Source organism: Mauremys mutica, chromosome 8, assembly GCF_020497125.1.
Source record: "Mauremys mutica isolate MM-2020 ecotype Southern chromosome 8, ASM2049712v1, whole genome shotgun sequence".
NCBI classification, from domain to species: Eukaryota; Metazoa; Chordata; order Testudines; family Geoemydidae; genus Mauremys; species Mauremys mutica.
This window is the reverse complement of record NC_059079.1, coordinates 35,302,900-35,330,229: the sequence shown is the minus strand read 5'-3', so window position 1 is coordinate 35,330,229 and position 27,330 is coordinate 35,302,900. Positions and strand designations below refer to the sequence as shown.

General features: G+C 41.3%; 2 protein-coding genes across 4 annotated transcripts; both read left to right on the top strand.

The window, feature by feature from the left end:
* ALG14 (ALG14 UDP-N-acetylglucosaminyltransferase subunit) lies at window positions 1–27,286 on the top strand. Of its 3 annotated transcripts, none has more exons than XM_045028152.1 (5): window positions 1–215; window positions 4,857–5,008; window positions 11,354–11,476; window positions 24,757–24,789; window positions 26,100–27,284. In XM_045028152.1, exons 1-5 carry the CDS (start codon window positions 83–85, stop codon window positions 26,328–26,330), a joined length of 672 nt encoding a protein of 223 aa, XP_044884087.1. In that variant the 5' UTR covers window positions 1–82; the 3' UTR covers window positions 26,331–27,284. The 3 variants fall into 3 exon arrangements, with proteins under 3 accessions (XP_044884087.1, XP_044884089.1, XP_044884090.1); XM_045028155.1 differs by lacking the exon at window positions 1–215 and adding an exon at window positions 521–654 and having other exon boundaries at window positions 26,100–27,286; XM_045028154.1 differs by lacking the exon at window positions 24,757–24,789 and having other exon boundaries at window positions 26,100–27,280.
* On the top strand, window positions 23,171–23,722 carry LOC123376268 (10 kDa heat shock protein, mitochondrial-like). Its single transcript, XM_045028156.1, has one exon. The coding sequence runs from the start codon at window positions 23,202–23,204 to the stop codon at window positions 23,508–23,510; it is 309 nt and encodes a 102-aa protein (XP_044884091.1). The 5' UTR covers window positions 23,171–23,201; the 3' UTR covers window positions 23,511–23,722.
* Window positions 27,287–27,330: the final 44 nt, after the last annotated feature.

The window sequence follows — 27,330 nt, the reverse complement described above, 5'->3', positions numbered from 1 at the left end:
TTGAGCTGCTACGGCCCCCGTAGTTTTCGCGACGTGTCTTCCTCGTTCTGTGGATTTCCGTGTCCGCTCCTGTCGGGTTTGTATGGACGCCCTCCCGGCCGTGCTGGGCGCCGCTGCCCTGCTGCTGCTGCTCCTCACTGCGCGGCTTCTCCTAGCGAGGCGGAACAGCAGCCCGCGGACAGCTCCCCTCAGCCTCCTGGTGGTGGCCGGCTCCGGTGAGTAGAGATGGGGCCGATCCCTGTCCGGCCGGCAGAGGGCAGCACTGCGCACCGGCAGACTCCCCCGGGAGCGGCGCATGCTGGGAAGTGTAGTCCTGTAGGTGGCTGCTCGGCGGCGGGTAGGCTGGTGCATGCTGGGAAGCGGGCTCGAGCCTTGCACGGCGGCGCGGCCTGGCGGTGTAGTGTCCTCGCCACAGCTCTGTCCTGAAATGGAGAGTGGCGGCGGGGCGGGGCTCCTGAGGCAGCGCGGCCGCCTCGGCGGGAGGGATACAGGGAAGCAAGAGGCAGCTAAGGGAGGGCGGTGGAAAGCGGAGGTAGGCGAGTGAGTTCCGAGGGACAATATGCGGAAACTCGTGGGGGCTTTAACAGAGAACCCAGGGGGATGCTCACTGCTCGGAGATGCCCAGAGACTCATGGGTCCTGCTTCGGCAACCAGGTGGGCTAAAGAGCAAAACGCACCTGGGCTGGGGGAGGGAGGGAGGGCGCTACACCCCACACTGCGGAGAGTAATGCTATTAGTGCGGTGTTTTATGCTTCTGCTGTAATATGCAAGATCACTTCATCCACCACTAGGTGACAGAGCAATATTATATTATGTTAAGAGTGTAACCTTTCCATCGCTAGGATTGCAAAATCAAGCTCCAGTACTCATGGGGTCCTTTGCATGGTACCATCGTCTACTTAATTATTAATAATATTGACATGTATCCCCCGCTGGGATGGAGCTCTGTGGCTGTAATACAGCTTGGCAACACCACACATAGCTGTATGGACAGCACGTGAAGTATAGGATGTGGAGGGAAATTACATTAAATATGTCTTTTAAGATCTTGCTATGCTTTCAAGGGTTACGTCTACACTACGGGATTATTCTGATTTTACATAAACCGGTTTAGTAAAACAGATTGTATAAAATCGAGTGCACGTGGCCACACTAAGCACATTAATTCGGTGGTGTGCGTCCACGGTCCGAGGCTAGCATCGATTTCTGGAACGTTGCACTGTGGGTAGCTATTCTGTAGCTATCCCATAGTTCCCGCAGCCTCCCCCCGACCCTTGGAATTCTGGGTTGAGATCCTAGTGCCTAATGGGGTAAAAATCATTGTCGCGGGTGGTTCTGGGTAAATGTCATCAGTCACTCCTTCCTTTGGGAAAGCAACGGCAGACAATCATTTCACGCCCTTTTCCCCTGGATTGCCCTGGCAGATGCCAAAGCACTGGTTTGCCTTTTGTCACTGTCACCGTATGTGTACTAGATGCCGCTGACAGAGGCGATTCAGCAGCGCTACACAGCAGCATTCATTTGCTTTTGCATGATAGCAGAGATGGTACAGAACGGCTGATAACCATCTGCTTCCATTGTAAATTGACAATGAGATGATGGTTACCAGTCCTTCTGTACTGTACTGTACTCTCTGCTGCTATCATGGGTGCCCCTGGCTGAGGTTGGCCGGGGGCGCAAAAGACAAAAATGGGAATGACTCCCTGAGTCAATCCCTCCTTTATGGTATCTAAAAATAGAATCAGTCCTGCCTAGAGTATGGGGCAAGTGTACTAGAGCAGGGGTCCCCAACCCCTGGTCCGCGGCCCAGTACCGGACCGCGGCCTCTTACAAACCGGGCCGCGAACCGACCCAGTGGACCTCCCGCAGGCGTGCCTGCGGGAGGTCTACCCGAGCCGCGGGACGAGCGTTCCCTCCGCAGTCATGCCTGCGGGAGGTCCGCTGCTCCCGGGGACCTCCCGCCGGCATGACTGCGGACGGTTCGCTGGTCGCGCGGCTCAGCTGGACCGCCCGCAGGCACGCCTGCGGGAGGTCCACCGGCTCCGGTTGAGCTGCCGCAGGCATGCCTGCGGGCGGTCCAGCTGAGCCGCGCGACCAGCGAACCGTCCGCAGTCATGCCTGCGGCAGCTCAACCGGTCCCTGGTCCTGAAAAGGTTGGGGACCCCTGTACTAGAGAACCAGTGTATCAGAGAACCAGAAAGCACAGCTGATCCGTGTCAGATCCCGCAGAAATGATGAGCTGCATGCCATTCACAGGGGGTGCCCCTGCAACAACCCCACCTGTTGCTTCCCTCCTCCCCCAGCCTTCCTGGGCTACCGTTGCAGTGTCCCCCCCATTTGTGTGATGAAGTAATAAAGAATGCAGGAATAAGAAACAGTGACTTGTTAGTGAGATAAAATGAGGGGAAGGCAGCCTCCAGCTGCTATGATAGTCCAGACAGGACATTAAGCAGTGTGGGGGAGAGGAGCCCAGCATCCCGCTGCTATGATAGTCCAGGCAGAACAGAATCTTTTCTTTACACATGATGGAGCTCAGCCCCCTGTTGCTATGATGAAGATAGTTACCAGCCGTTCTGTACCATCTACTGGGAAGTAGTAGCACTCATGGACTGATGATGAGGACGGATACCAGTCCTTCTGTACTGCACCATCTGCCACAAGGCTGATGATGACGATGGATATCAGTCATATTGTACCATCAGCCACCAAGGAGGGGGGGCGAGGATGCTACAGTTCACTGCCGCAGCATCGCGTCTACCAGCAGCATTCAGTACACATAGGGTGATATTTAAAAGAGTCAAGAGACGATTTTTTTCCCTTTTCCTTCTGGGGGTGGGGGTGTGTGTGTAAATTGACGAGCTATGCCCTGAACCACCCAGACAATGTGTTTGACCCTACAGGCATTGGGAGCTCAGCCAAGAATGCAAATGCTTTTCGGAGACTGCAGGAACTGTGGGATAGCTGGAGTCCTCAGTCCCCCCTCCCTCCCTCCATGAGCGTCCATTTGATTCTTTGGCTTTCCGTTACGCTTGTCACGCAGCAGTGTGCCGAGTCCCTGCTGTGGCCTCTGGAGATTTTTAAAAAATGCTTTGGAATTTCGTCTTCTGTAACGGAGCTCTGATAGAACAGATTTGTCTGCCCATACAGCGATCACATTCGTACGGTCTATGCTGGAGCTCTTTTTGGATTTGGGACTGCATCGCCACCCATGCTGATCGGAGCTCCACGCTGGGCAAACAGAAAATGATATTCAAAAGTTCGCGGGTCTTTTCCTCTCTACCTGGCCACTGCATCCGAGTTCAGATTGCTGTCCAGAGCGGTCACAGTGGTGCACTGTGGGATACCGCCCGGAGGCCAATACCGTCGATTTGCGGCCACACTAACCCTAATCCGATATGGTAATACCGATATTAGCGCTACTCCTCTCCTTGGGGAGGAGTACAGAAACCAGTTTAAAGAGCCCTTTATATCGATATAATGGGCCTCTTAGTGTGGACGGGTGCCGCGTTAAATCGGTTTAACGCTCCTAAAATCGGTTTAAACGCGTAGTGTAGACCAGGCCAAGGAAACAAACACTAGCTGTATCACTTATTCTTAAGGCACAGAAAACTAAGTGTGAAAGACACCCTCTACAAGGAAATGTGAGGTTAAGAACAGAGGGAGTGGGCCTCTTCTGGAATGACAACAGAAGAGTATATGATACAATACACACAAATCTAAAGAGAAGAATTAAGAATGTGGTAGCATCTTTCACTCGTTTTTAGCTTCTTCTACAAGCCACCTGCAGGGCATACTTGGGATTTCTACTTATAATTTTTTTTCTTAAACTTCATTTTTGCACTCTTAAAAAAATACATTATATCTGCTATGTGAAAATCACATCAAACCCAGTTAAGGATTAAGGTGATTTAAAATAAATAAATAAACCACAGACAAAGATACGATTGAGTTTGAACCTGAAAGCCCCAAAGAATGAAAATGAGAGGTACCTACATTTTAAGACTGGCCCACCAAAATTTTGGTACCCAAAGTTGTCATGTTATTAATGTATAAATGAGGTTACATATATAGAGTTCCATGAGGTTCTATTAACAGGCAAATTTACTATTTCAGGGATGATATGACAGTCCTCCAACTGTTATAGTTGTCTTACCTTGACATACAGGACCAAACTTTGTTTTAACCATATTATTAAAATCACTTTACAGCCCAGTGAAGATCAGGCGCTAGATTAGTTACACTGGTAGAAGCTAGTGAAAAGCAGCTGGCAGGGCAGAGTTGGAGTAATACAAGGATATTTGTAATCACAGTATCCCACGTTGCTTCCAGATGGCCAGCATAGACCCAAAAGTGTTGGTGCTGGCTGGTAAGGGGATCGTGACCAGGAATGGCTTGCATATAATGATAACATGTCCAAGGCTTTAAATCTGACCATAGGATATAGTTAAGACAGGTGACAAACCCCATCCTCTTTGCAAATTGCAAGTGTGCTGTAAACAGGTAAAGATTCAACTGTGCTATAACCAGAACAGTTGTATATGCCACAAATACAGCTAAGACAGAACACTGGAAAACAAAGACTCTACAGTATGTCCTCTGTATGGGCCTGGTCCATCTCCCATTTAAAATCAGTGAGTCTTTCAATTGACTTCAGTGAGAGTTGAATGGTCTCCATATTACCCTAACCATCACAAACAGCCCCTAATTAAATTCCCAGCTCTCAGAGGAGGGTGAGTGATGCTAATATTAACAATGTCTCTCAAAGGAATAAGTGACCCCCAGCAGCATGTTTTCAAATGGCAGCTGCTAAATATTTCATATACTAACTAGCTCCGATGGTTTTTTCCCACCCCCAGGAGGACACACAACAGAAATACTGAGGTTACTCAGCAGTTTGTCCCAGTCATACTCTCCTCGACATTACATTTTTGCAGATTCAGATAAGATGAGTGAAGATAAAATACGTACTTTTGAACAAAAAAGAGCTGAAACTTTCTCCAATTCCCAGGTAAGTTAAATACATAGTCATAAGAAAGCTTGATCATTTGTACATGATATAGTACAGTAGACCCTCAGAGTTATGAACACCAAAGTTACGAACTGACTGGTCAACCACACACCTCATTTGGAACGGGAAATACGCAGTCAGGCAGCAGCAGAAACCAAAAAAAAGCAAATACAGTATGATAGTGTGTTAAATGTAAACTACAAAAAAATAAAGGGAAAGTAGCAGCTGCCAGTGTGATTGTATCATTACAATAGGAGCCTCCAAATGTAAGTGAAAAATGTTTTTCATAAGTCTGTGGTGAACCTAAATGAGAATAATTTAGCATCTTGTTTCATTGGCATATTTTGCTGGGAATTTATATTAGATTAAGGGAAGAGTCATTCTGTCTTAGCAATTGCCTTTTCCCTTCTACTTATTTAATGCAGAAGTGAGGTGGAAGAAAGTTTTTCCTTCTTTAGAACAAAATACAGTGTCTAGATGATAATGTACAGTGGGATGAAGAGAAGATTTTTGGAGTAAACTTTATGTTTAAAGTCCCTCTCATGGCCACTCAACTGATAAAATAGTTGGATAATTAGCATTCTTAATACAAATAGTTTTGGAATCTTGATATTATGCAGCATTTTGCTAGGGTGTTTTTAGCCAAACACTGTAAGCGTTCCCCTGTCGGGCGAGGGGTCGCTCTTCGCCCTCTGGGAGCCTGGGGACCAGGCCGCCTCACTACACACGAGTAGTACAGTCTATGAACCTATAAAGCCCAAGCCCTGGCTCAGGGCGGGGCACAAACAAGTACAGGGCTCAGACCCTCAGACAGGGCTGAGCAGCAGTTCAAGTCTAAAGGCCTCCGCAGGCCAGGGAGAGGGAGACGTCTGCCACCCCTGGAAGGGTGGCAGGTGGGGATGCAGGCCTTCCCACTCCACTGCGTCCCAGCCCAGGGCCCTAGCAGCAGCAGAAACTCGCTGCTGTCAGTGGGGATCCAGGCCGCTTCACAATGACATCGGTTCTGGCAGTGCTGCAGCCAGACTGGGGTCGGCTGCCCCCGGCTACTTCCACCTTCCCCCTCCTCAAGTACCTGAGTCGTCGTGGTTTCGACAGAGGGTTCAACCACCATCGGCTCCTCAGGGTAAGTGTGCTCGGGTGGGCTCAGCGGGTCCTCGGGGTTGGCAGCCACCGTCAGGCTCGGCCAGTCCTCCTCCGGGTAGCGGGGCAGGCTCGGCCAGTCCTCCGGGTAGCGGGAGTGGGGGAGGCTGGGTCGGCCGCTGCCTTCTGCGGCCTCCCCAGCGGGAGCTCGATCGTGGACGTCCGGCCTTGCTGACGGCTGGGGCCTTACTGAGCCTGGAGGGCCCGCCTTTGTACTTCCGGGCCGGTGCTTGACCCTTTGTGGGGCGGGCCCCGTAGCTCCGCCCAGTCTGGCATCCAGCTGGGCTCCTCGTCCTCCGGGGCGCCTGGGGACCAGGCCGCCTCCCTACAAACACATAAGTAAAATAAATATAGTTGTTCTCTAAACAAGTTTGGTAGTTTTGTTGGTTTGTTTGTTTTGGGGGGGGGGAAGGTTGAGTCGTCCCTGTCTACCCACCACCCCCCCCCCCCCCCCCCCCCAAACACACACAAATATTATTGTGTTTTCCTTGAAGGTTGAAAGTAGGAAGAACCCATTTGTGAGTGTCTGAGGCTGACCTTTTGGTAACAGATGTTTTTTCCTTTGGAAAAAGAGTCGACTCTTCTGAGAAATGTAGGTTGCCCACTCTATAAACATATTCAATGTGGAGAGATGGTAGAAAGACCACCCTTACCTGCAGCATAGATGACTCACCTTCAGCCAGCTGAGGAGCACACCAGCACAGAGTATGGTTTCAGCCTATCACTTGTTCCAGCATGTGGAGAGGGGGCAGGAAAAGCTTGAGGGATTTAACATGTTCTCTTTTGAGTGTACACAGATTAAAGCTCTCCTGCTCCTTTGCATACAATTGGAAACAGTGAGTTGTATCTTGCAGAGCTTCCCCCTCATTCTTCTGTCAAGGGGGTCATTTTTCCTCTTCCTAAGGAAGGCTGGGAATTGAATCACTGTCACAGGGTGTATCTGCCCTATAGTACACCCTTCCAGCTGAGTGGTACTGTAGATGTTTCCTGCCTCATTTCCTCATGTCTTCAATAAGGTCACCAAGGCTTTATATAGGGAACAAAGACCAAATAAAAATATAAACAAGCTGTGACGGTATCTCCCATAAGGCTCTATGGAAATATTCTTAGAATGTGTTTTATGCTACATATGCCATGTAACATATCCCGTAAAGGTTATGATCTACTGAATGTATTAATCCTATTTGCATGCATGTATCATTTTTGTATTCGACATTATGAATGTTGGCTGGCTTGATTTCTAAATAACCTTAGTAGAGCATTTGGTCAGTTCCTGGTGAAGGGAATGTTGAAATTAAGGACCTAATCAAGAAACACTTAAAGGACAATGGATCTTGGAATGCTCCAATCCACATAAGAAGTCTACTTGAGAACATTCAAGGTAGCATGTAAACAATGGATGCTACCTGTAAAAACTGAGTCATGCATGGCCATGTGACTTGCCCAGGTGACTCCTAAACTCCATCTTGGAGCTGGACTTTGCATAGGAGTGAGGAGAGGGTCTCCACCCACAACAGAAAGTCTATTTAAACCCCTGGGAGACCCCTCCATTTTGTCTTCAGCTGGCCAAAGAGAGAGCATCTCCACCCCTCAGGATACTTGGAAGAAATTGGAACAAAGGGTAGTGACTGCAAGGGGTGTGAGTGATTGCTGGACCCAGGCTAAAAGGAGAGTAGTCTGTAAAAAGGAGTATTCTGGAACTGTCTTCAGTTTGATTAGACATAGATTTGCGCATTTTATTTTATTTTGCTTGGTAACTTACTTTGTTCTGTCTGTTACTACTTGGAACCACTTAAATCCTACTTTCTGTATTTAATAAAATAACTTTTTACTTATTAATTAACTCAAAGGTATGTATTAATACCTGGGGGAGCAAACAACTGTGCATCTCTCTCTCTATCGATGTTATAGAGGGCGAACAATTTAAGCTTTATACAGGGCAAAACAGATTTATTTGGGTTTAGACCCCATTGGGAGTTGGGCATCTGAGTGTTAAAGACAGGAACACTTCTGTTAGCTGCTTTCAGGTAAACCTGCAGCTTTGGGGCAAGTAATTCAGACCCTAGGTCTGTGTTGGAGCAGACAGAAGTGTCTGGCTCAGCAAGACAGGGTGCTGGAGTCCTGAGCTGGCAGGGAAAGCAGGGGTAGAAGTAGTCTTGGCACATCAGGTGGCAGCTCCCAGGAGGGTTTCTGTGATCCAACCCATCACACAAGCTTTCACCCCTATGTCTTAGTTTTTGTTCCCACCTAGTTTTACCATTCCTTTCCAGCAGTGTTCTTTCAGCTCAGGTCCCTTTCCTTGGCAAGAGTCCTTCTGCACAGATCTGTCAGCTGCAAGTCTTCTCTGGGACAGCATGTAGTTTCTGACAGGCTTGGCTTCCTTCCATCATTTAGGAATTCCCTGTTCCTCAGAGCACACCTTCCCAGACCCCTCATCTGGTGAGCTTTTCTGGACACTCCTCTCATCAGGAACTTCCTGTCTGTAGAATCCATCTCAGCTGAGCCTTGGTAACCCTTTATCAGGCTCACTAGCTAATCAGCTGACAACCAGCCAGGGCATTTAATTACTTCCAGGTGGGTTTGAGTTGGCTAGTTCTTCCTTACAGGAGTGTGGCTCAAATAGGCTAGTCCCCGACTCTTTTTAAAGGGCAGGCCCCCATGACAGTCACCATATCAGTTTACATGGATTGAATAGAAATAAAACAGCAGTAATCAACAGGTTCTTACAGAAAATCTCCTTAGTCATTAAATAAACAAGTTATTTTGCACAAAAGCAAACAACCAAAATCCCTTCCCCAGTATCTAATTTCTTTGGAAGGATTACAGCATGTTCAGTTGAACACACTATAATGGGCCATGGCAATGGCAAGCTTTCTCTACCTCTCCTTACATGCTTCGGCAAAATAATAAAAAAGTTACTAGATAATAAAGGGCTACAGCATTGATGTTTAAACTTACAGTTCTCTAGTCTCATCTGTTGTTGAACTTCCAGTTTCGACAATTTGATGTCTGACCAACAATGAAAAGGTCTCTATGCGCAGAAAAAGCAATTATAAATAAACACAACCTTATAAAATCATATCGGAGATGAAAAAGACCAATTGGTCCATATCTGGTATATGAGCATGATATGTTGACTTCCATTAAAAGATGCATCAGATTTAAGTGCTTACTGTTAGCCTTTGTATCATAGTAGAGATGGAACATGTTACTGCAAGAATTAAATTTCTAAAAAAAAAAAAAAAAAAATAGGTCAGGGCTGGTGGAAATCATAAGTTTAAAACTTTCTTAGTTAACTATGTGTAGATAAGCTTTCTACGGTTTTTCTTAAGGAATGTCATTTCTGAAAAGCATTCCATACAGCCATTGTGTCAAGTTCCCTCATACGCTATGGTAACTGTCATTTATTTATATGACACTGTGCAGTTCAGTGCTTTCAGCACAAGTCTCCCTTCTAGACAATTCCATGTCAAGATTTAATACAGTCTATAGTTGTTAAACAGAATGTTTTCACAAAATGTCATAACACATCTGACTCAAAATAACAGTACTTAAAGAAAAAAGTTTGTGACAATAATGCAAGTTTGTATTTAAAATGTGTAGCCACATTAGAAAGTCTATTGGAATAATGATATATTCTGTCACTTCTGCTGCTTTTTAACCATTCTTTCCAACTCTCTGTACAACTTTTCTCTTTATCTTTAGTTTACTTTTTTTTTTTTTTTTTAAAGTAACTGTCTTAAAACTTTGGTCTCTCCTAACTTCAAACCACCACTCATCAGGGAAACATGATTTTAGCTAAGACTGGTGTATTTAGAATGAGTGGAGACTTTATGGTTTTGGTGATCAGATTAGGAACGTTTTACTTCCAGGTCATCAGTTGGAATTCTGCCAAGTTGATGGTGACTGAGACTCGTTAGCATTTGATAACTGTTTGGTGGCCTTCATGAAATGAGTTAGCAGCTTCTGGCCAGTTCTTAGGAAATAGTTGCCCACCTCACTAAAACTGCTATTACACATGGCACGTTTGTTTGGAGTTTCACTGGAGGTCAACTTTTCAGTGTGCATAGACACTGACTTTTGACCCATTTGTGTGTTCTAGAATTGTTTCCATCAGGTCCAAAAGCCTACGAGCAAGGATGTGTGGAATCTTAGTACTGTTATTCATGTGCTATCTGTTTGGGGGAGGAATACATTTCAAATTCTGCGATTCGGTATCTTTCTTGATTATTGAATGTTCTCTCCCTCCCTCCCTTGAATTTACTAGTTTCTAAAGAAATTGACAATATGACTTTTCTCAATTATTAATTTCTTTATTCAAACACTTTTCCTGTCAGTTTTGTTGCTGACCCATTCATTTAAAGGATAGGAATATCATTTATTTAATAAAAAATTTTTGAAATCATGATTAAAACAGCAGAGTATGCCAGCCACAGACGCATTAGATTCTCTTCTTGCTTACCTCAGTTTTTACATTACTATAACTCCACTCCCACTTTACACTTGCAAAAGTCAGAAAATTGTATCTGAGTATAAACATAATAATATCTTAACAATGCTTTGTGTTGTCCACTAGGTGGGGCACTAAGTTAACATACTGCAGATGAGGTTGCTCCTTATGTGTATTTTAATTGAGCTAGAAGTGTTTTAAAGTAATGTGGGATGGGACGGGAGAGCAGAGTTCTGGTATTGTAGTTCTGGTATTCTGGTATACAAGACACATTGGTTTTTTTACAACACCCCAAAGTGTGCTATTCACTTTATACAACAAGTAGCAAAGAATCCTGTGGCACCTTATAGACTAACAGACGTTTTGCTGCATGAGCTTTCGTGGGTGAATACCCACTTCTTCGGATGCAAGCAGTGGAAATTTCCAGGGGCAGGTGTATATATAAGCAAGCAAGAAGCAAGCTAGAGATAACGAGGTTAGATCAATCAGGGAGGATGAGGCCCTGTTCCAGCAGTTGAGGTGTGAAAACCAAGGGAGGAGAAACTGGTTCTGTAAACTGGCTACCCCTCTGATACTTTATACAACAAGGTTCTTGACCAAAGGGTTTGCACTCCAGATTTTAGAAATAACAAGTGCATGTAATAAGGAAACATACAAAATGAAGGACAAACGTTTTTATAGTAACAGATATATATGCTGTCACATATTCTGCAGAAGGAATGTAATTTAATTCAGTTTATCCTACTCTCTTCCAGTTTACCCTTAATCGTATTCCCAGATGTCGGGAGGTGTGCCAGTCTTGGAGCTCTTCAGTACTGACAACACTCTACTCCATACTTTACTCCTTTCCTTTGACTTTCAGACTAAAGCCAGATTTGGTATGTAAAACAAACCTTGTTAATGGTGAAATGCTAATCTGTTCTAAAAGGGAGTAGCTGTTTGGGTTATCAAACCATTAATGAATATACAATGTGTGTACACTTAGGCTTACCGTCCTTACTTGAGTAAAACTCCCATTAAGAAAGGACCTCAGGATCAGGCTATAATGGTATGCTAGAACAAAATCCATGCTCCTCCTTACCAATCCAAAATTCTGTGTTTCTACTTAACAGTAGACTAAATTCTTAAACAGCTGAAGCTGTGCAGTGCTTTCACTCTCTGCTATTAAAGATGCCTATGATATCATCTACAGAGGCAACAGAATTTTGAACTGATGTCAGGGAAGATAGTTCTCTGTAGTAGGATATCTGAGTAATACCCTGACTATGCTTAATAGAGAACCTTTGGCATTATAGTAAGTAGTGCAGTTGTCAAATATGACTGTGTGGCTTCACAGTCAGGAACTGCATGTTGGAAAGGACACCCTGAGGATTTCTTAGTAGCCACTAAAAAGAAGGGAAGTGTTTAAATTTTATCCTGGAATATCTACAGTTAGTCTCCGTGGCTGGGGCCCTGTAAAATATCTGTAGTCCTGTGGCTGTGGAAGATAATAATTATTGACTTTAGCCTGAAATGTGGCCTAATTACTTACTGAGTGATGTATGGCAAAGAATATTTTATGAAATTTGCCAAATTTAATTGACATACTGTATGTAATTTTATATATTTTAAAGTAAAGTGAATCTTTGTAATTGGCACTTTCAGGTGTCAAGTAAATGATTGTCCCAGTTAAGTTTTTTAGCAGTATATCATGCATATTCACTTTAATGAATTACTTAGTGTACTAAGCACCTAAGAATATATTAAAGTAAGTTTAAATCTCTTGTCATCCATATTAGAATAGGGATGCATCAGGAAACAAACATAGGGTTGCACATTAGAAATCTAGGATACCAATAAAGAATCCTGTGGCACCTTATAGACTAACAGATGTTTTGCAGCATGAGCTTTCATGGGTGAATGCCCACTTCGTCGGAACATGCCAATGGAGTGGGCATTCACCCACGAAAGCTCATGCTGCAAAATGTCTGTTAGTCTATAAGGTGCCACAGGATTCTTTGCTGCTTTTACAGAACCAGACTAACACGGCTACCTCTCTGATATAGGATACCAATGTATCCCTTTAGGCTTGCAAGGTAACTTGGTAACAAGGTCATTTGTAAGGTAACTCTCTTCTCTTCATGTGTCAGTATATTTATCCCTGTATCTGTAATTTTCACTCCTAGCATTTGAAGAAGTGGGGGTTTTTACCCACGAAAGCTTATGCCCAAATAAATCTGTTAGTCTTTAAGGTGCTACCGAACTCCTCCTTGTTTTTGTGGATACAGACTAACACAGCTACCCCTCTGATACCTTAAGTTTGCAAGTAACTTAGCAAACTTCATTGAAGCTCATTGCATTCCTTCCATCACGCTGGTAGAAGCTGACACAGTCCAGATAGCAGGTACTAGTTGATGGTTATCTCTGCAAGGTGTAGGAATGCAGTAGCACAAGCTACCTGCAATCCCTGTTCTTTAGCCTTGAGAGTGGGTGTGGCCCATGTAGGCAGGGCAGGTTCAGACCAAACAGTACTTCACTTGAGCAGTACATGTCAATAGGGTTCTGACTAAATTTTAAAACTGCCCTGTTTCTTTATTTCTCTCTTTGGCACAGAGCCTTGGGGCACTTACTGGCCAATCTAGCTTCAGGTGTCCATTTACATGGACTTTTCAACTACATGTCAATTTATTAAATTTTAGAGTCACTAAAATTAATTACTTAGCCTGTTCCCTGGCAATGATCTCATTTAAGCGGCTATGCCACTTACCAAAATGTAGATTAGATGTAACCTATTGTAGTAATTTTTTTCATTTGTCCTCAAATATGTAAATTCATGCTATTTAAAGCCAACATATTTCTGTTACTATCACCCAGTGCATTTTAATAAATCATAAGCATTCAAAATTTTGTCATTCTTCCATTTATGACTATATTTAGTAAAGATGCACCCACCACAAAAATTTAAATTGGAACCTAACTTTCCCAAAGTTAGTGTGCTTGGATTCAGGGTTTTGGTTCTGACCCATCTCTAATATAATCTTCAGTTATCTAGTATAGTAATTCTAAATAGCATCAAGATTAACTACATATGCAGTACACTGCAACAAGATAGTTTCTGTAAATCAGTGGTTCTCAACCTCTCCAGACTACTGTACCCCTTTCAGGAGTCTGATTTGTCTTTTGTACACCCAAGTTTCACCACTTAAAAACTACTTGCTTACAATATCAGACATAAAAATACAAAAGTGTCACAGCACACATTTCTGAGAAATTGCTTACTTTCTCATTTTTACCATATAATTATCAAATAAATCAATTGGAATATAAATATTGTATGTACATTTCAGTTATATAGAGCAGTATAAACAAGACATTTTCTGTCTATATGAAATTTTAGGCTGAACTGACTTCTAGTGCTTTTCATGTATCAGATTATTTGGGTTGGAAGGGACCTCAGGAGGTCATCTAGTCCAACCCCCTGCTCAAAGCAGGACCAATCCCCAACTAAATCCCTAAATGGCCCCCTCAAAGATTGAACTCACAACCCAATGTTCAAACCACTGAGCTGTCCTCTTCCCCCCCCTTATGAAACTAGGCAAATATCTAGATGAGTTAATATATACCCCTTGGAAGACCTCTGCATATCCCTAGGGGTACATGTATCCCTGGTTGAGAACCACTACTGTAAATGATCTGTTTATGGGCCTGATCCTGGTCTCATTGGCTTAATTGGTGTAGAGAAGTTTGTGCACAGCAAACCTCACACACAGTTTAAATAAAACAGAAGATCAAGGAGAAGTCATTGTGGAGCCCCCTGCTATACTCTCCACACATTACCTTTTCTTTTTTAATTAAAGCGCCTTTTATCCAAATTAAATGGACAGCCTGTAGGAGATCAGAGTAATGAGTGCATTAGGAAATTGCCTTGCTACAGTAGTGGTTTCATTTAATGAGTATCAATTTTATCGAGTTATCATTATGAGTGAAATTGACTGGAAAAATCTAACTGAGCAGCTTAATATGCTACCAAAGGAGCCAACATGGAAAAATCATATGAGAAGAACACTGTGAAGTAACTAACTGTTATATAATTCAATTGATCCTTTGTTTGTAAGAGGAACTTAAAATGACTGTGACATTTGCAGCAGACTCAGAATTGTCAGAACTTATGTTAAAATTGCTGATCTATTGATAGTTTAGTACTCATGTAATGCTTTTGACATTATAAAAAAAAAAGTCTGTCTTGATAAAATGAATAATAGTTTAAAGAAAGATTACATCTTTGCCAAGGTCCATAAGCCCTTTGCACTGAAATCTTCCACACTTATTTATTAAGAAAATTGAAGAACATTGTAAATTTGTAAATGTCATAGATCCGTGATCACTTCAAAATACGTGAGAATAAAAGTCAGAGTGCTTGTAAAGATTATAGAATAGTTACAAGGGCAAAAATAGAGACCAAAATGCCTTTTTTGCCAATAAAAAGATTCTAGATGTGTAGTACGTGAAACAATTGCTTATATTTAACTTTCCTTGGGTGAAAGTGTGGTTAGTGGACCGCAGCTCCCTACATTCTTGGCAGAATATCATGTTCCTTAGTTTATAAGACTTAGGAGTGGGGAAAATGAATACTAGAATTGAGTTGACAGCATTTGTGTAAGATTTCTGATATAAAAATCAGCACCCAAAAATTACTTTGCTTAGTGTTCCTAAATTTATCAGATCAAGTCAAGAACTAAGTATTTGTAACACTGGAAGCTATAGAGACTCTAGGTTTTATAAGTGTAGGCAAATATTTTTCTGTTGTACTTTTTCTTGGGAAAGAGGAGGAGTTTGGAATACTTCTAAATCATTTATATATAGGAATGACTTATCCTACAAATCCTTGTGCACCTAAAACCCCTGTTGACTTCAGTGGATGTTTTTAGGAGCATGAGGAATGCAAAATCTGGCCTTCATGAAGTGAAAGATGTCCTGGGCATCAGAAAGCCCCAAATGCAGCAGAACTGATGCAGTTCCACTCTTCAGTAGGTGGAGGACAAGGGGAGTCCTGCAGTGAGCTCCCTGTGTACCACAAAGGCAAGCTTTGCAGTGGGTAGACTTACGATGACATAACTAGTGGGTCCATGTACCAAAAAAAAAAAAAAAGGTATAAGGGAAGCAGCAGACTCAGCTGCACTGGTGTTACGTGCCTTGTGTCTTAGTTGTGAGGAGGCTATGGCTACATTAGCGCTTCAAAGCGCTGCCGCGGCAGCGCTCCCGCAGCAGCGCTTTGAAGCGCTAAGTGTAGTCAAAGCGCCAGCGCTGGGAGAAAGCTTTCCCAGCGCTGTCCATACTCCACCTCCCTGTGGGGAATAATGGACAGCGCTGGGAGCCGCGCTCCCAGCGCTGGGGCTTTGACTACACTGGCGCTTTGTAGCGCCGCAATTTGCAGCGCTGCAGAGGGTGTTTTTTCACACCCTGCTGCAGCGCTGCAAATTTGCAAGTGTAGCCATACAGGAGGCACTCAGTACCTTTCCAGCTCAGGTGCTTGGTTTAAAAAAAAAATCTAATCCTTTTCAGACAGATTCTGTGGCTAAGATTTTCAAAAGTGACTAGTGATTTTTGTTGTCAAACTTGAGACATCTTAGAGGGGCCTGATTTTTAGAGCTCAGTGCTCATCACTTTTTTGAAAATTACATCCCTTTAAAGCAGTGGTTCTTAAGCTGGGGTGCATGCACCCCCAGGGGGTGCGAGATGCCCTTTCTGGGGGTGTGAGATGTGCCAGATTTTTTTTAGAGGGTAAATCATGAAAAACACAAATTAAGCACAGGCATGTGAGTACAACTACTTTGTTTCATCAAATCCATGTATTAACATTATACATTTTTTAACGATTACTGTAATATACAAACAAAAAAATATATCTAGGTTTAAAGAACTGACCTACTTCAATGATTTTTGATAAGGGGTGCGAGAACATATTTTGAGAACCAAAGGGGTGCAGGCTGCAGTAAAGGTTAAGAACCACTGCTTTAAAGTGTTATATCAACCAAAATCACAAGTCACTTCTCAAAATCTTGACCTATATTTTTATATCCAAGTACAATACCTTAGAAATAATTAAGCATTGTAAAATGCCCAGTTCTTAAGCTAGTTAAGTTCACCATAACAAACGTAGATAAATGCTCACATAATGAAACTGTATGAAAGGAGACCTTTATTTCACTTAGCTAAGATTTTCCATTCTCTGTAACATGTTCAAAATGTCTTAAGTTCACAGCACTTGAGCAAGTTGCTATGATGGACAATAAGTTATTGTTTCTTTATATCATGATTCTCATTAGATCTTTGTGGTAAGCCTTTCCTATTTTTCACTTTTTGAACAAGTGCACTGTGTGTGATGCTGCTAGTAGGGGGAATCTGGTAACTTGTTTTGTGTGCCAAAGCATCTCCCCCCAATAGTTTGTCTGGTACTGTATTGTTTTTATATTATGTCTCATCTACTATTATCCTTTTTTTAGATAAAACACTTAACATGTACAAGAGAAACCAAAGTAGGAAAAGGAAAAAGGTCGGCTGTGTAAGTTGCACAGTATAAAAAAGGAAGGAAAGTTTAACCACACAAAATTAAGACTAAGTTCTCTCCCAGGATTTACTAAAACATGGGGGAGTCTTCTGTTCTTTTTTTTTTTTTTTTTTTAATACTTTACACATATATAGACCTTTTCATCTTCAAAGCACTGGGGAGCAGTGGGGGCAGAAAACCTAACTGGCTTCAAGACTGAGCTTGATAAGTTTATGGAAGGGATGGTATGATGGGACTGCCTACAATGTCATGTGGTCCATTAGCAGCTGCCAGTAGCAAAAATCCCCAATGCCCAGAGATGAGACACTAGATGGAGAGGGCTCTTGAGTTATCTGGGAAAGAATTCTCTGTAGTATCTGCCTGTTGGGTGTTGCCCACATGCTCAGGGTCTAACTGATCACCATATATGGGGTTGGGAAGGAATTTTCCCCCAGGTCAGATTGACAGAGACTGAGGGGTTTTTTTGCCTTCCTCTGCAGCATGGGGCACAGGTCACTTGCAGGTTTAAACTAGTGTAAATGGTGAATTCTCTTTAACTTGAAGTCTTTAAACCATCATTTGAGGATGTCAGTAACTCAGCCAGAGCTTAGGGGTCTATTACAGGAGTGGGTGGGTGAGGTTCTGTAGCCTGAACTGTGCAGGAGGGCAGACTAAATGATCATGATGGTCCCTTCTGACCTTAAAGTCTTTGAGTCACTTTACCATTGTTGACCAATTCTTACAACAACATTACCAATGACATAACTCAGGTCTCCAGAAGGAGACAATGTTGGGGTTAAGGTTAGAGCTGAGTTCCTGGCTCCCGGTCCTATGGTCAGCCTCTAGATTTAACTTCTTTCTAGGTTTAAATCTATCTCACTCATCCTCTACCTCATGAAAATAATTAGTGGTTTACTTTTCCTCACATCACATAGTTTTTATATGTAGCATATCAATTGCTATCTTATGAGCATGTTTATATGCATATAACAAAAGTCACATTTAATTACCTCAAAAATACCTTTTTCAAAGTTTCTGATCCATACTAATGAAAGCCACATTGAGAATTGTGGTTTTTAAAGTTCAGTTGTAGGGTCGTTGTTAAGCAAGCATACGTATATACAGTTTTTAGGTTTTATTATCCTTTTTTCTCTTTGGAATAGGAGGCTAGGGAGCAGTCCAATACGATAATGGTTTACTTTGAGGGAAGACAGGCCCTCATCCTCTAAACTAGGTCTACAAACTGATCTAGAATTTCCTGGGATTTCTAAGCAGGAGATCGTTCACATACAGGCTCAGCTAAGATGCCATTCAGAACCTTGGGGACATGCTGAAGGATGACTTAGAGAACGTGACAAAGAAGAGCCATGTCCCTGTCTGCACTTAAGATTGCCACTAAAAATCAGCATTCGAGCAACTGGTGTCTTATAGCAGACCACACTTACCAGCAAATAATAATTGAGATTGTTGAATTCCTGGAGCACTCTAATTAACCTCTGCAATCTTTCTGCCATTTATGAATCATCCTTCTGATGATAATATGACCGGATCCGCACACAGTGTTTTGAATGCAGTTTCATTTGTGCCATAATGTCTTCTGATCCATATTCATTTTCTCTATGTATGTATTACAGAATTTTGTTTGTTTACTGTTATTTCCACTACATGCTTTATGAAAGGTTTACTTTCTAATGCTATTTTTTGTAAGCTCCACATATTGTAATTTGCTGTTACATATTATAAAACTTTTTATTTAAGTATTTTTATACAGCTCCCAACAGTACAGCATATGGGTGCCTCATTAGTTAAAAACATGCAGTTAAAATAAACTGAACACAATAATACTGCACACAAATGGCAGACTGCAGCTGCTTTAGGACAGTGGCTGCCTTCTCTGGTGGATATCTGTCTTTTGAAAATTAATTCCAGAGTCTAGCTAGCCAGTTGCACCTTACAGTGGGCCCTAAAGGCCGCTAAACTATGGCTCTGGTGATCTGTTTGAAGTAGTGAGTTCCATAAGTGAATGTGAAAGCCCTCCACTGAAAAATGCTGTGGGCTAAGAGGTTTGGTCACTTTCAGTCATTCTAGTTTCTTGATCTCATTGAGGATCCTGGTTTATTTTGGTATTTCTCTTCTTTTTCTCTGTGGAAACTGTTTTTTTGGCATTTCTTACCAGTCCTGCTTTGAGAATACTGAGACAAACAACTAAACTAAACACTTTTAAAGTAGTCTCTGTTAGTCTATGACAAATTAGTAATATTTTAAAGGCCCTATTTTTTCTTGCTGACTTCTTGTTCCTTTTGTACTTGTAACTTTTCTTACTACTTCTTAAATGCAGACACAAAGGCTCTTTAAAAAAATAACTGGGATTTTGACTTTTTTGATTCTTTATTATGTATAAAAAGAGGATATCCAGGATTTTCTCCCCTTTCGTTTCTTATTCCCTTCCTTCCCTCGTCCTGTGCTTGTTTTTTACCTTTAGAATATCAGGAATGTCAATTTGGGACTTCCCTAGCATTTCTGGAGGCCGATGGGAGGATCTCAGAAGTTTGTGAGCTTTCACACTTTAACTGAAGTGGCTGTGGTGTTAAAGATTCAGCAAATACTTTGTCTCCCCCCCCCCCCCCGGCCACCCCAGGACATCAATTTGCTATTGAACTGTATCAACAAAATCAAGGAGTTTTTAAATAGTCTAACAAAGTCAGTTATTTGCACAGATTCTCAGCTTTCATTCTCTTGGCTCTTCAGAGATAGTCTGGGTTTTTGTTCAGTAATTCTACAGTTTTCCAATCTAAATAGTCCCTACAGAAATTTCTAATATAAAAACCAAAACACAGCAGATTTAAAAAAAACAAAAACAAAAAAACCTTTCAGGCCTCCATTGTTAAGGAGCAAACAATGAAGCAAAGACCCAGGCCTATTTTTTTCCCTTTGCAGGTTACCTTTAAACTCTTGTTAAATTGTCCTTTTATTTTCCAGTGATAAGGTTTCACTGCAGATGAGTGATGTCATGTCAAAATTAGCATTAAAACAAAGAACCAATTGACAGGCATTTTTCATTTATAATAAAATGATAGAGCATGACATTGCTTTATCCATCCATGAGGATACTGTTTATCCATCCATGGATACTGTTTCTCAAGGTTAAAGAGTAGTATTTCCTCTTGATCTCTTCCTATTTTGTTGCACTGGCATGACGTAATGTGTTGTGATAGTTACGTATTTTACGGTATTTAATAAGCAGTGATCAAATACTGAATTTATAGAAGTGAATATCTGACTTGTTATTAAGATTTAACTCTTTCAGCCTAGCCTTTTTTATAATAATCACTATAACATTAAAACTATATTAGGTACTTTACAGACAAATTTGAAGACAAAGGGTAAAATTTTCATAAGCGCCTCAGTCCCATTTTCAAAAAAGTGACTTAGGAATACAAGTCTTATTGACTTTCAGTGACAGTTCAGCTCTTAGGGTTAGATTTTTTTTAAAGATATTTAGGCACCTGTACATTGAGTTAGCTTTGTATCACCCTGGTGGCATAAAGAAGTCTGGAATCTTTGGGTGACAGAGCCACTGTAGCACTCTTCTGCCACCTCACTCCTGTCCTGATTAATTGTGCAAGCAATGAATTGGGAAAAGGAGGCATGGCCAATGCTTTCTTAGGCCTGGCTTATCCCCAGTTGCTATAACATCCCTTAGGGTCCATTATCAGTTAGCATAAATGGGAAACGCCTGACGCCTACTCTAAGTCATATAGGCCATTATGGAGAAGCAAAATGGATTCTTTGCATCAGTCTCCACTGCAGAAGATGTGGGGGAGATGCCCAAAAAAGAATAACTCTGATGTGGGTAACAAATCTGAAGTACTGTCACAAACTGATGTGTCAATATAAGAGATTTTAGAACAAATAAATAAACTGAATAGTAATAAGTTACCAGTTCCAGATGGTATTCACCTAAGAGTTCTGAAGGAACTAAAATGTGAAATTGCAGAACTACTAATTGTAGTATGTAACCTAGCTCTAAAGTTAGCATTTGTACCAGATGTCTGAAAGGTAGCTAGCAAAATGCCAATTTTAAAAATGGGCTGCAGGGGAGATCCTGGCACTTACAGTCCAGTGAGTTTAGGCTCAGTACTGGGCAGATTCGTTGAAACAATAGTAAAGAACAGAATTGTTAGACACTTAGACACGATTTGTTGGGGAAGACGCAACACGACTTTTGTAAAGGGAAATCCTGCCTCACCAATCTATTAGAATTCTCTGAAGGAGTCAACAGGCCATGGAAAAGAGTGATCCAATCAATATAATGTACTTGGATTTTCAGAAAGCCTTTGACAAGGTACCAAAGGCTCTTAAGGAAATTAAGAAGCTATGGGATAAAAGGGGAGGTATTACCTCACCACCTTGTCTCTCTAATATCCTGGAACCAACATGCTAAAAACGCCACTGCAAATGAATGAAATTATTCAAAATCATTAACTCCTTGCATTCTGCTTTGGACTTACAGAAGGATCTCTCAAAACTAGGTGAGCGGGCAACAAAATGGCAAATGAAATTCAGTGTTAAGTGCAAAGAAATGCACTGTGTGGTGTGGGGGGAGAATCCCAGCTAGACAGACAGACAGACACACGTTCTAAATTATCTGTTACCACCTAAAAAAGAGCTCTTGGAGTCTCAGGGGATAGTTTTCTGAAAACTTCTGCTCAATGCACAGCAGTAGTCAAAAAAGCTACCTGTATGTTAGGAACTGTTAGGAAAGGGATAAAAAATATAATGCCACTACATAAATCCGTAGTGTGCCCACACCTTTAATATTGTGTCTAGTTCTGATTGCTCCCTCTCAAAAAAATATAGTGGAAGTGGAAAAAGTTTGAAGAAGAGCAATAAAGGTGATCAACGGTATGGAGTGGCATCCATTTGAAGAGATACTAAAAAAATTAGGGCTGTTTACTTTAGAAAAGAGATGACTAAGGGTGGGATACGATAGAGGTCTATAAAATCATGAATGGCGTGGGAAAAGGTATTACTTACATTTTCATGCAATACAAAAAATGAGTCTCTTGATGAAATTAACAGGCAGCGGGTTTAATATAAACAAGAGGAAGTACTTTTTCACACAGTGCACAACTAATCTGGGGCACTCATTGCCATGAGATGTAATGGCGAAAAGTATAACTGGGTTCAGAAAAGAACTGGATATGTTCAATGACTATTAGCCAAGATGGTCAGGGATGCAACCCTGAGCTTGGGGCAATCCTAAACGTCTGACTACCAGAAGCAGGGAGTGGAAGGAAGATGGGTGGATCACTCCATAATTGCCATGTTCTGTACACTTCCCCTGAAGCTGTGTTGGTGACAGGATACTGTGCAAGATGGACCATGGTCTGACCCAGTATAGCAGTTTTTATGTTCTTATGCCAGGAGCTAGTCAAGCAACTAGACAGCCTCAGAGCTGAGTGCACAGTTGTCTTCAATTCACCTTTGTACACTGCCTCCAAGTTATGATGAGTGTTTCCCTGCCATGGAGCAGACTCTATCCCAGAATACAGAAAAGCAATGAATTTCTCTGATGTTGTCAGGCTCACAAAGAGCAAACTCTGTGGAATTTTCTAACAGAAATAAGAGACCAGTAGCTATTGACAGGCCTTATGCAAAACAATCTTGCAATAATTTTTCAAATTTCTACTAAGGTTGTAGGGACTTTGTTGTCCTTCTTTTGATTACTGAATTTTATGAACATCAGAAGTGCTGAAATATGTAATTAAAGGTATAAATTAGAAAAATAAACTAAATATAACAACTCGCAAGTTCTCTGCTTTTGTTGGTTTTTGTTTTAGCCCTTTGTCTGACATTTAATCCTTTTATGGGTGTGAGCTGTTTTCTGTGTTTTAGTTAGTAAATGTCATTCATTCTAATACATTGTTGCATTCACTTACACTAAAGCAGCTTTCATTTGCAGTGGCTGCCATGTGTCAGAGTTCACTCTGCGCTAGTGGGGGGAGGGAGGGAAAGACTACAGGTCCAGCTTGATGCCTTTCAACAGGGTGGTGAGCGGAGGGACTCGGCGCGCCATGGCAGGGAAAGCATTTAGGAAGTTTCTTCCCCTGTTTGACCATGTTCTGGTTGAGAGATGTGCGGCTGAGACTGTAACCAAAGGAGGCATCATGCTTCCGGAAAAATCTCAAGGAAAAGTGCTACAAGCAACGGTAGTGGCAGTTGGATCGGGATCCAAAGGAAAGAGTGGAGAGATTAAGCCAGTTAGTGCCAAAGTTGGTGAGAAGATTCTGCTACCAGAATATGGCGGTACTAAAGTAGTACTGGAAGACAAGGAGTATTACTTATTTAGAGATGGTGACATTCTTGGAAAGTATGTGGACTAAATTTCTCAAATGGCTGCAGTATCATGAAGTTGTCCATTCCACTAAAGTGCTGAAATCTTTTTCCATCATGTAAATAATTTCCTGTTCTTTATTTTATAATAAACAGATAACCAGTCTCTCTGAAATAACTCTTACAGTCCCATTGTAGTGATCCAAACACTTCAAAATAAAAGAATGTGTACAGTCAAAAAAAAAAGCCATAGAAAATGTCTAAAAACAGGTAAAGCTGTATTAAGCCGAAGTGATCTTGGACTGTTTCACTGCTGTCCTTAGAATTCTGAATAGCAGAGATGAAATTTACCAGATTATGCTCCTGCTGCGATGCTGTGGGCTAGTCTACATGGCAACACTAACACAGCCTGTGTAGTCACGACAGAGTGCTGGGAGACAGCTCTCCCAGCGCTCTTAAAAAAAACCACTTCCATGAGAGCTGTAGCTACCAGTGCGGGGGAACTGTTTACACTGGTGCTTTACAGTGCTGAAACTTGCTGCACTTAGGGGGGTGTTTTTTTCACATCCGTGCGTGAGAAAGTTACAGCGCTGTAAAGTGCCAGTGTAGACAAGCCCTGTGTCTGTGTGCAGACTTAGGGAGAGCGTATCAGTTTACACTTAATTCACATTTGGAAGATTTTCTTTGTAACCATTCGGGGGTAGAACTTTTTTTTAAATGAAAGCTTAAATTCTGTAGAAATTATACTTCAGCATTCATTCTCAACAGTTTGGAGAGTGGATTTTCAATCCCTGGCATAAGTACTTGATATCTAGCGCAGCAGCAGCTTTGAAAGTACAGCATATTATTTTGATTTAAAAAATCAGATGTGCAGAATTGTTCTCAACTGAATCTCATCTTAACCAGATACGGGCTGGTATGAAAAGAATTGCAGTTTAATTTTATTATACAAATATATTTAATTTTGTTACTGCTGACATGTAACAAAAACATTTCATGGTGAATTGGTGCACTGCATAATAGTCAGTACTTCTGACTTATTATTTCAAAGATTTACAGAGTATAAAAAGTGTTACCCATTAAACTGTCTTTCCCCGCTGTAAATAAAGTTTAATGAAACTCAAATGTGAATAATTAATTTCTGTAAGAACCACACTAAAAAGTGACATTCATTTATTTTGCATATAAGCTTGATGGCTGTTGATTCACACGAGAAAATGTTGCCCTAAACTGTGTCATCCAAAGACTACCAGATGCCTATCAAACTTACTATATGTAACTTTCTACCCAAAACAGTCTTTAAGAGTTGGAGAGCTGGGAAAACAAAATGTAAGTGCCTATTTCACACAAACTTTAAGGGTCTGATCCTGAGAGTGCTGAATTAATGGGAGTTGCATGTGTTTTTTAATTAGTTTTGCTGACTGGAGCAGGGGATGGGGAGCCAAGACTCCCAGGTTCCGTGTTCCTGGCTATGGGACAGCTGTTTGATCTTAGCCAAGTCACTTTTGGCCAAAATTTTCACACCTGAGTGCCTAAAGTTTGGCACCTATATTGATATTTAGGTGCCAAACTTTAAGTACTTAAATAAAAGTGGCCTGTTTCTAAGATGTACTGAGCACCCATAGGTGTGAGAAATGCAGGACTGAGTCTATAACACAGATTATGTGACCCTATTATCTAAAATTATTCCTATTTTATATTACATCCCAGGGAAATAAAGCTGTTTTAGCCATAATAAAACACAGTGTCGCCATTATTTACCAAACAATCTGCAACTGTTCCAAATGTGTTGATAACAGTCTCATTCAGTTTAGTAACCCTGACTCCCACCCCTGGAATCAGGCTACTTTTACTTAGGAAACTAAATGTGGGTTAGATGCCTAAAGGCATCCTAGTTTGAAAATGTTGGCTTTAACTTCCCTGTTCCTCATTTTCCCAATCTGTAAAATAGAAATAATCTTTACTTCACTAGAGTAATTAATGTTTGTAAGGCACTGAAATCCTCTGATGACAAGTGCAAAGCATTATTATTAATTATATGCATGTAGCTACAAAAGAGCATAATGGTAACAAGTTTTGGTAAAAACTCCCAAGTGCTTACTAGAAAACCCCCAATAATTCAGCAGATCAGCTAAAAAGCCTTGATAAAAGCCCCAATTCAGCAAAACATTTAAGCATGTACTAAGTGTTTTGCTGACTCAAGGCCAAAATTCAGGAGGTTTGTAACTGTATTGCCAGTTTTAAGAAATCCTAATTAAACTCTTCGGGCTTTATTGTGCCCTAAGCCCATGCATGGAACTCGTGTTGTCATCAATGAAAGCTCTGCCTGAGGCCAGTATTTGACCCCTATGCTTTGCTAGTAGTGTTCCTGAAAGCTATTGAATTTTGATCCCTACGCAAAAAAGCCCCTTCTAGGAAAGAAGCAACACCTCCCACCTTACCACATTTGACATTTAAAATATGTTTTTTGGCAGCTGGTTGTTTTGTAGTAAACCCTATGTAAATTTGCCTTTGCTTTTTGTTTAGTTTTAATAAATGTCTTTTTTATAAACATTGTTTATGGAAATATATAAGGTCTCTATACAGTATAAAAAAATCTGATATTTGACTTTTGTTCTAAAATATTTTGTTTCTTTTAGATATTATGCAATGGACCAGGAACATGTGTTCCTGTCTGTATATCTGCCCTTCTTCTTGAGATACTGGCACTAAAGAAAGTTATCATTGTGTATGTAGAGAGCATCTGCCGAGTGGAAACTTTATCCCTGTCTGGAAAAATTCTTTACTACTTTTCGGATTACTTCATTGTTCAGTGGCCTGCTCTGAAGGAAAAATATCCCAAGTCTATATATCTTGGTCGAATAGTGTGACAACAAAAGGCTAACTTTATTTATAATGAATTCACATTTCTGTAGGTAGCTCCTCTTTATAGTTAAAGGATTATATTTATTTTTTCCACAGGTTCTTGATTTGAGATTTACTGGTTGTTGCAAACCAAATGTGTAAGTCAAACAGCTAAGACTTGAAAGCAGACTGCAATAAAGTTACATTAAGAAAAAAAACCCATATTTCTGCATACACATTTATTGCCATCATGTGGATTTATTCACCAGCTTCCCTTCACACTTGTAAGGGAATAGCATTGAATCTTCTCAGTGCCTGGTTTCACCTAATTGTCTTGTGACATAAACAGGAAGATTTGTCTACAAATAAATATGAGAGTTTGTCTGAATTGTAACATTTCCTATAAAGGAAACTTTTTGTAGTGTTCTAAAGGGTAAGAAACATGGTCTTGTTCTAATACAACAGACTGTTTCCTGTATGCAAGCAGCAAAGTCCCTAGCGAATCTTTGGAATATAAAGAAAACGGTTATATTAAGTTGGCTTCATTACAATTAGCACTCTACAGTCTTCCAAAACCCTGAACATTAAACCAGCATAATTTTTCCTCTTGATTTGTCAAAGCTGCTCCTACTATCCAAAACACACCTCTTGTTTAAATTAAGATAAATAAGGTGACAAACATCATGAGACAGATGCAGTATTTGTATAGTCAAAAGATACATGCTTCAAAATGTACATAAAAATATCCTTCACAGCTTTACATCACAGACAAAACTGTCACCGTGGAGTATTGAGCTGTTTTGGCCCAGTTTGCTGCCACATGTGTAAAGACTAAAATGAGTATTAATGATGGTGACAGAAGTGGGGGGGGAATACCTCTCTCGCTTGGTGAATTTGATTTCTGTATATTTTGTTTTGTCTGTTTAAGAAAAGAATCTCTATTTCAGCAATACAATGCACATTTAATAAAGAAGGGTTTTTTTGTGGAAAATGGCAATTCATATCAGGCAAAATTTAAAAATTTAT

Excerpts from the sequence above, each read along its gene's own strand:
- ALG14 (XM_045028152.1), top strand. The coding sequence starts at position 83 with ATGGACGCCCTCCCGGCCGTGCTGGGCGCCGCTGCCCTGCTGCTGCTG. Across the intron at positions 216-4,856 it reads CCTGGTGGTGGCCGGCTCCG|GAGGACACACAACAGAAATA; the intron begins GTGAGTAGAGAT and ends TCCCACCCCCAG. Across the intron at positions 5,009-11,353 it reads AAACTTTCTCCAATTCCCAG|TTTACCCTTAATCGTATTCC; the intron begins GTAAGTTAAATA and ends ACTCTCTTCCAG.
- LOC123376268 (XM_045028156.1), top strand. The coding sequence starts at position 23,202 with ATGGCAGGGAAAGCATTTAGGAAGTTTCTTCCCCTGTTTGACCATGTT.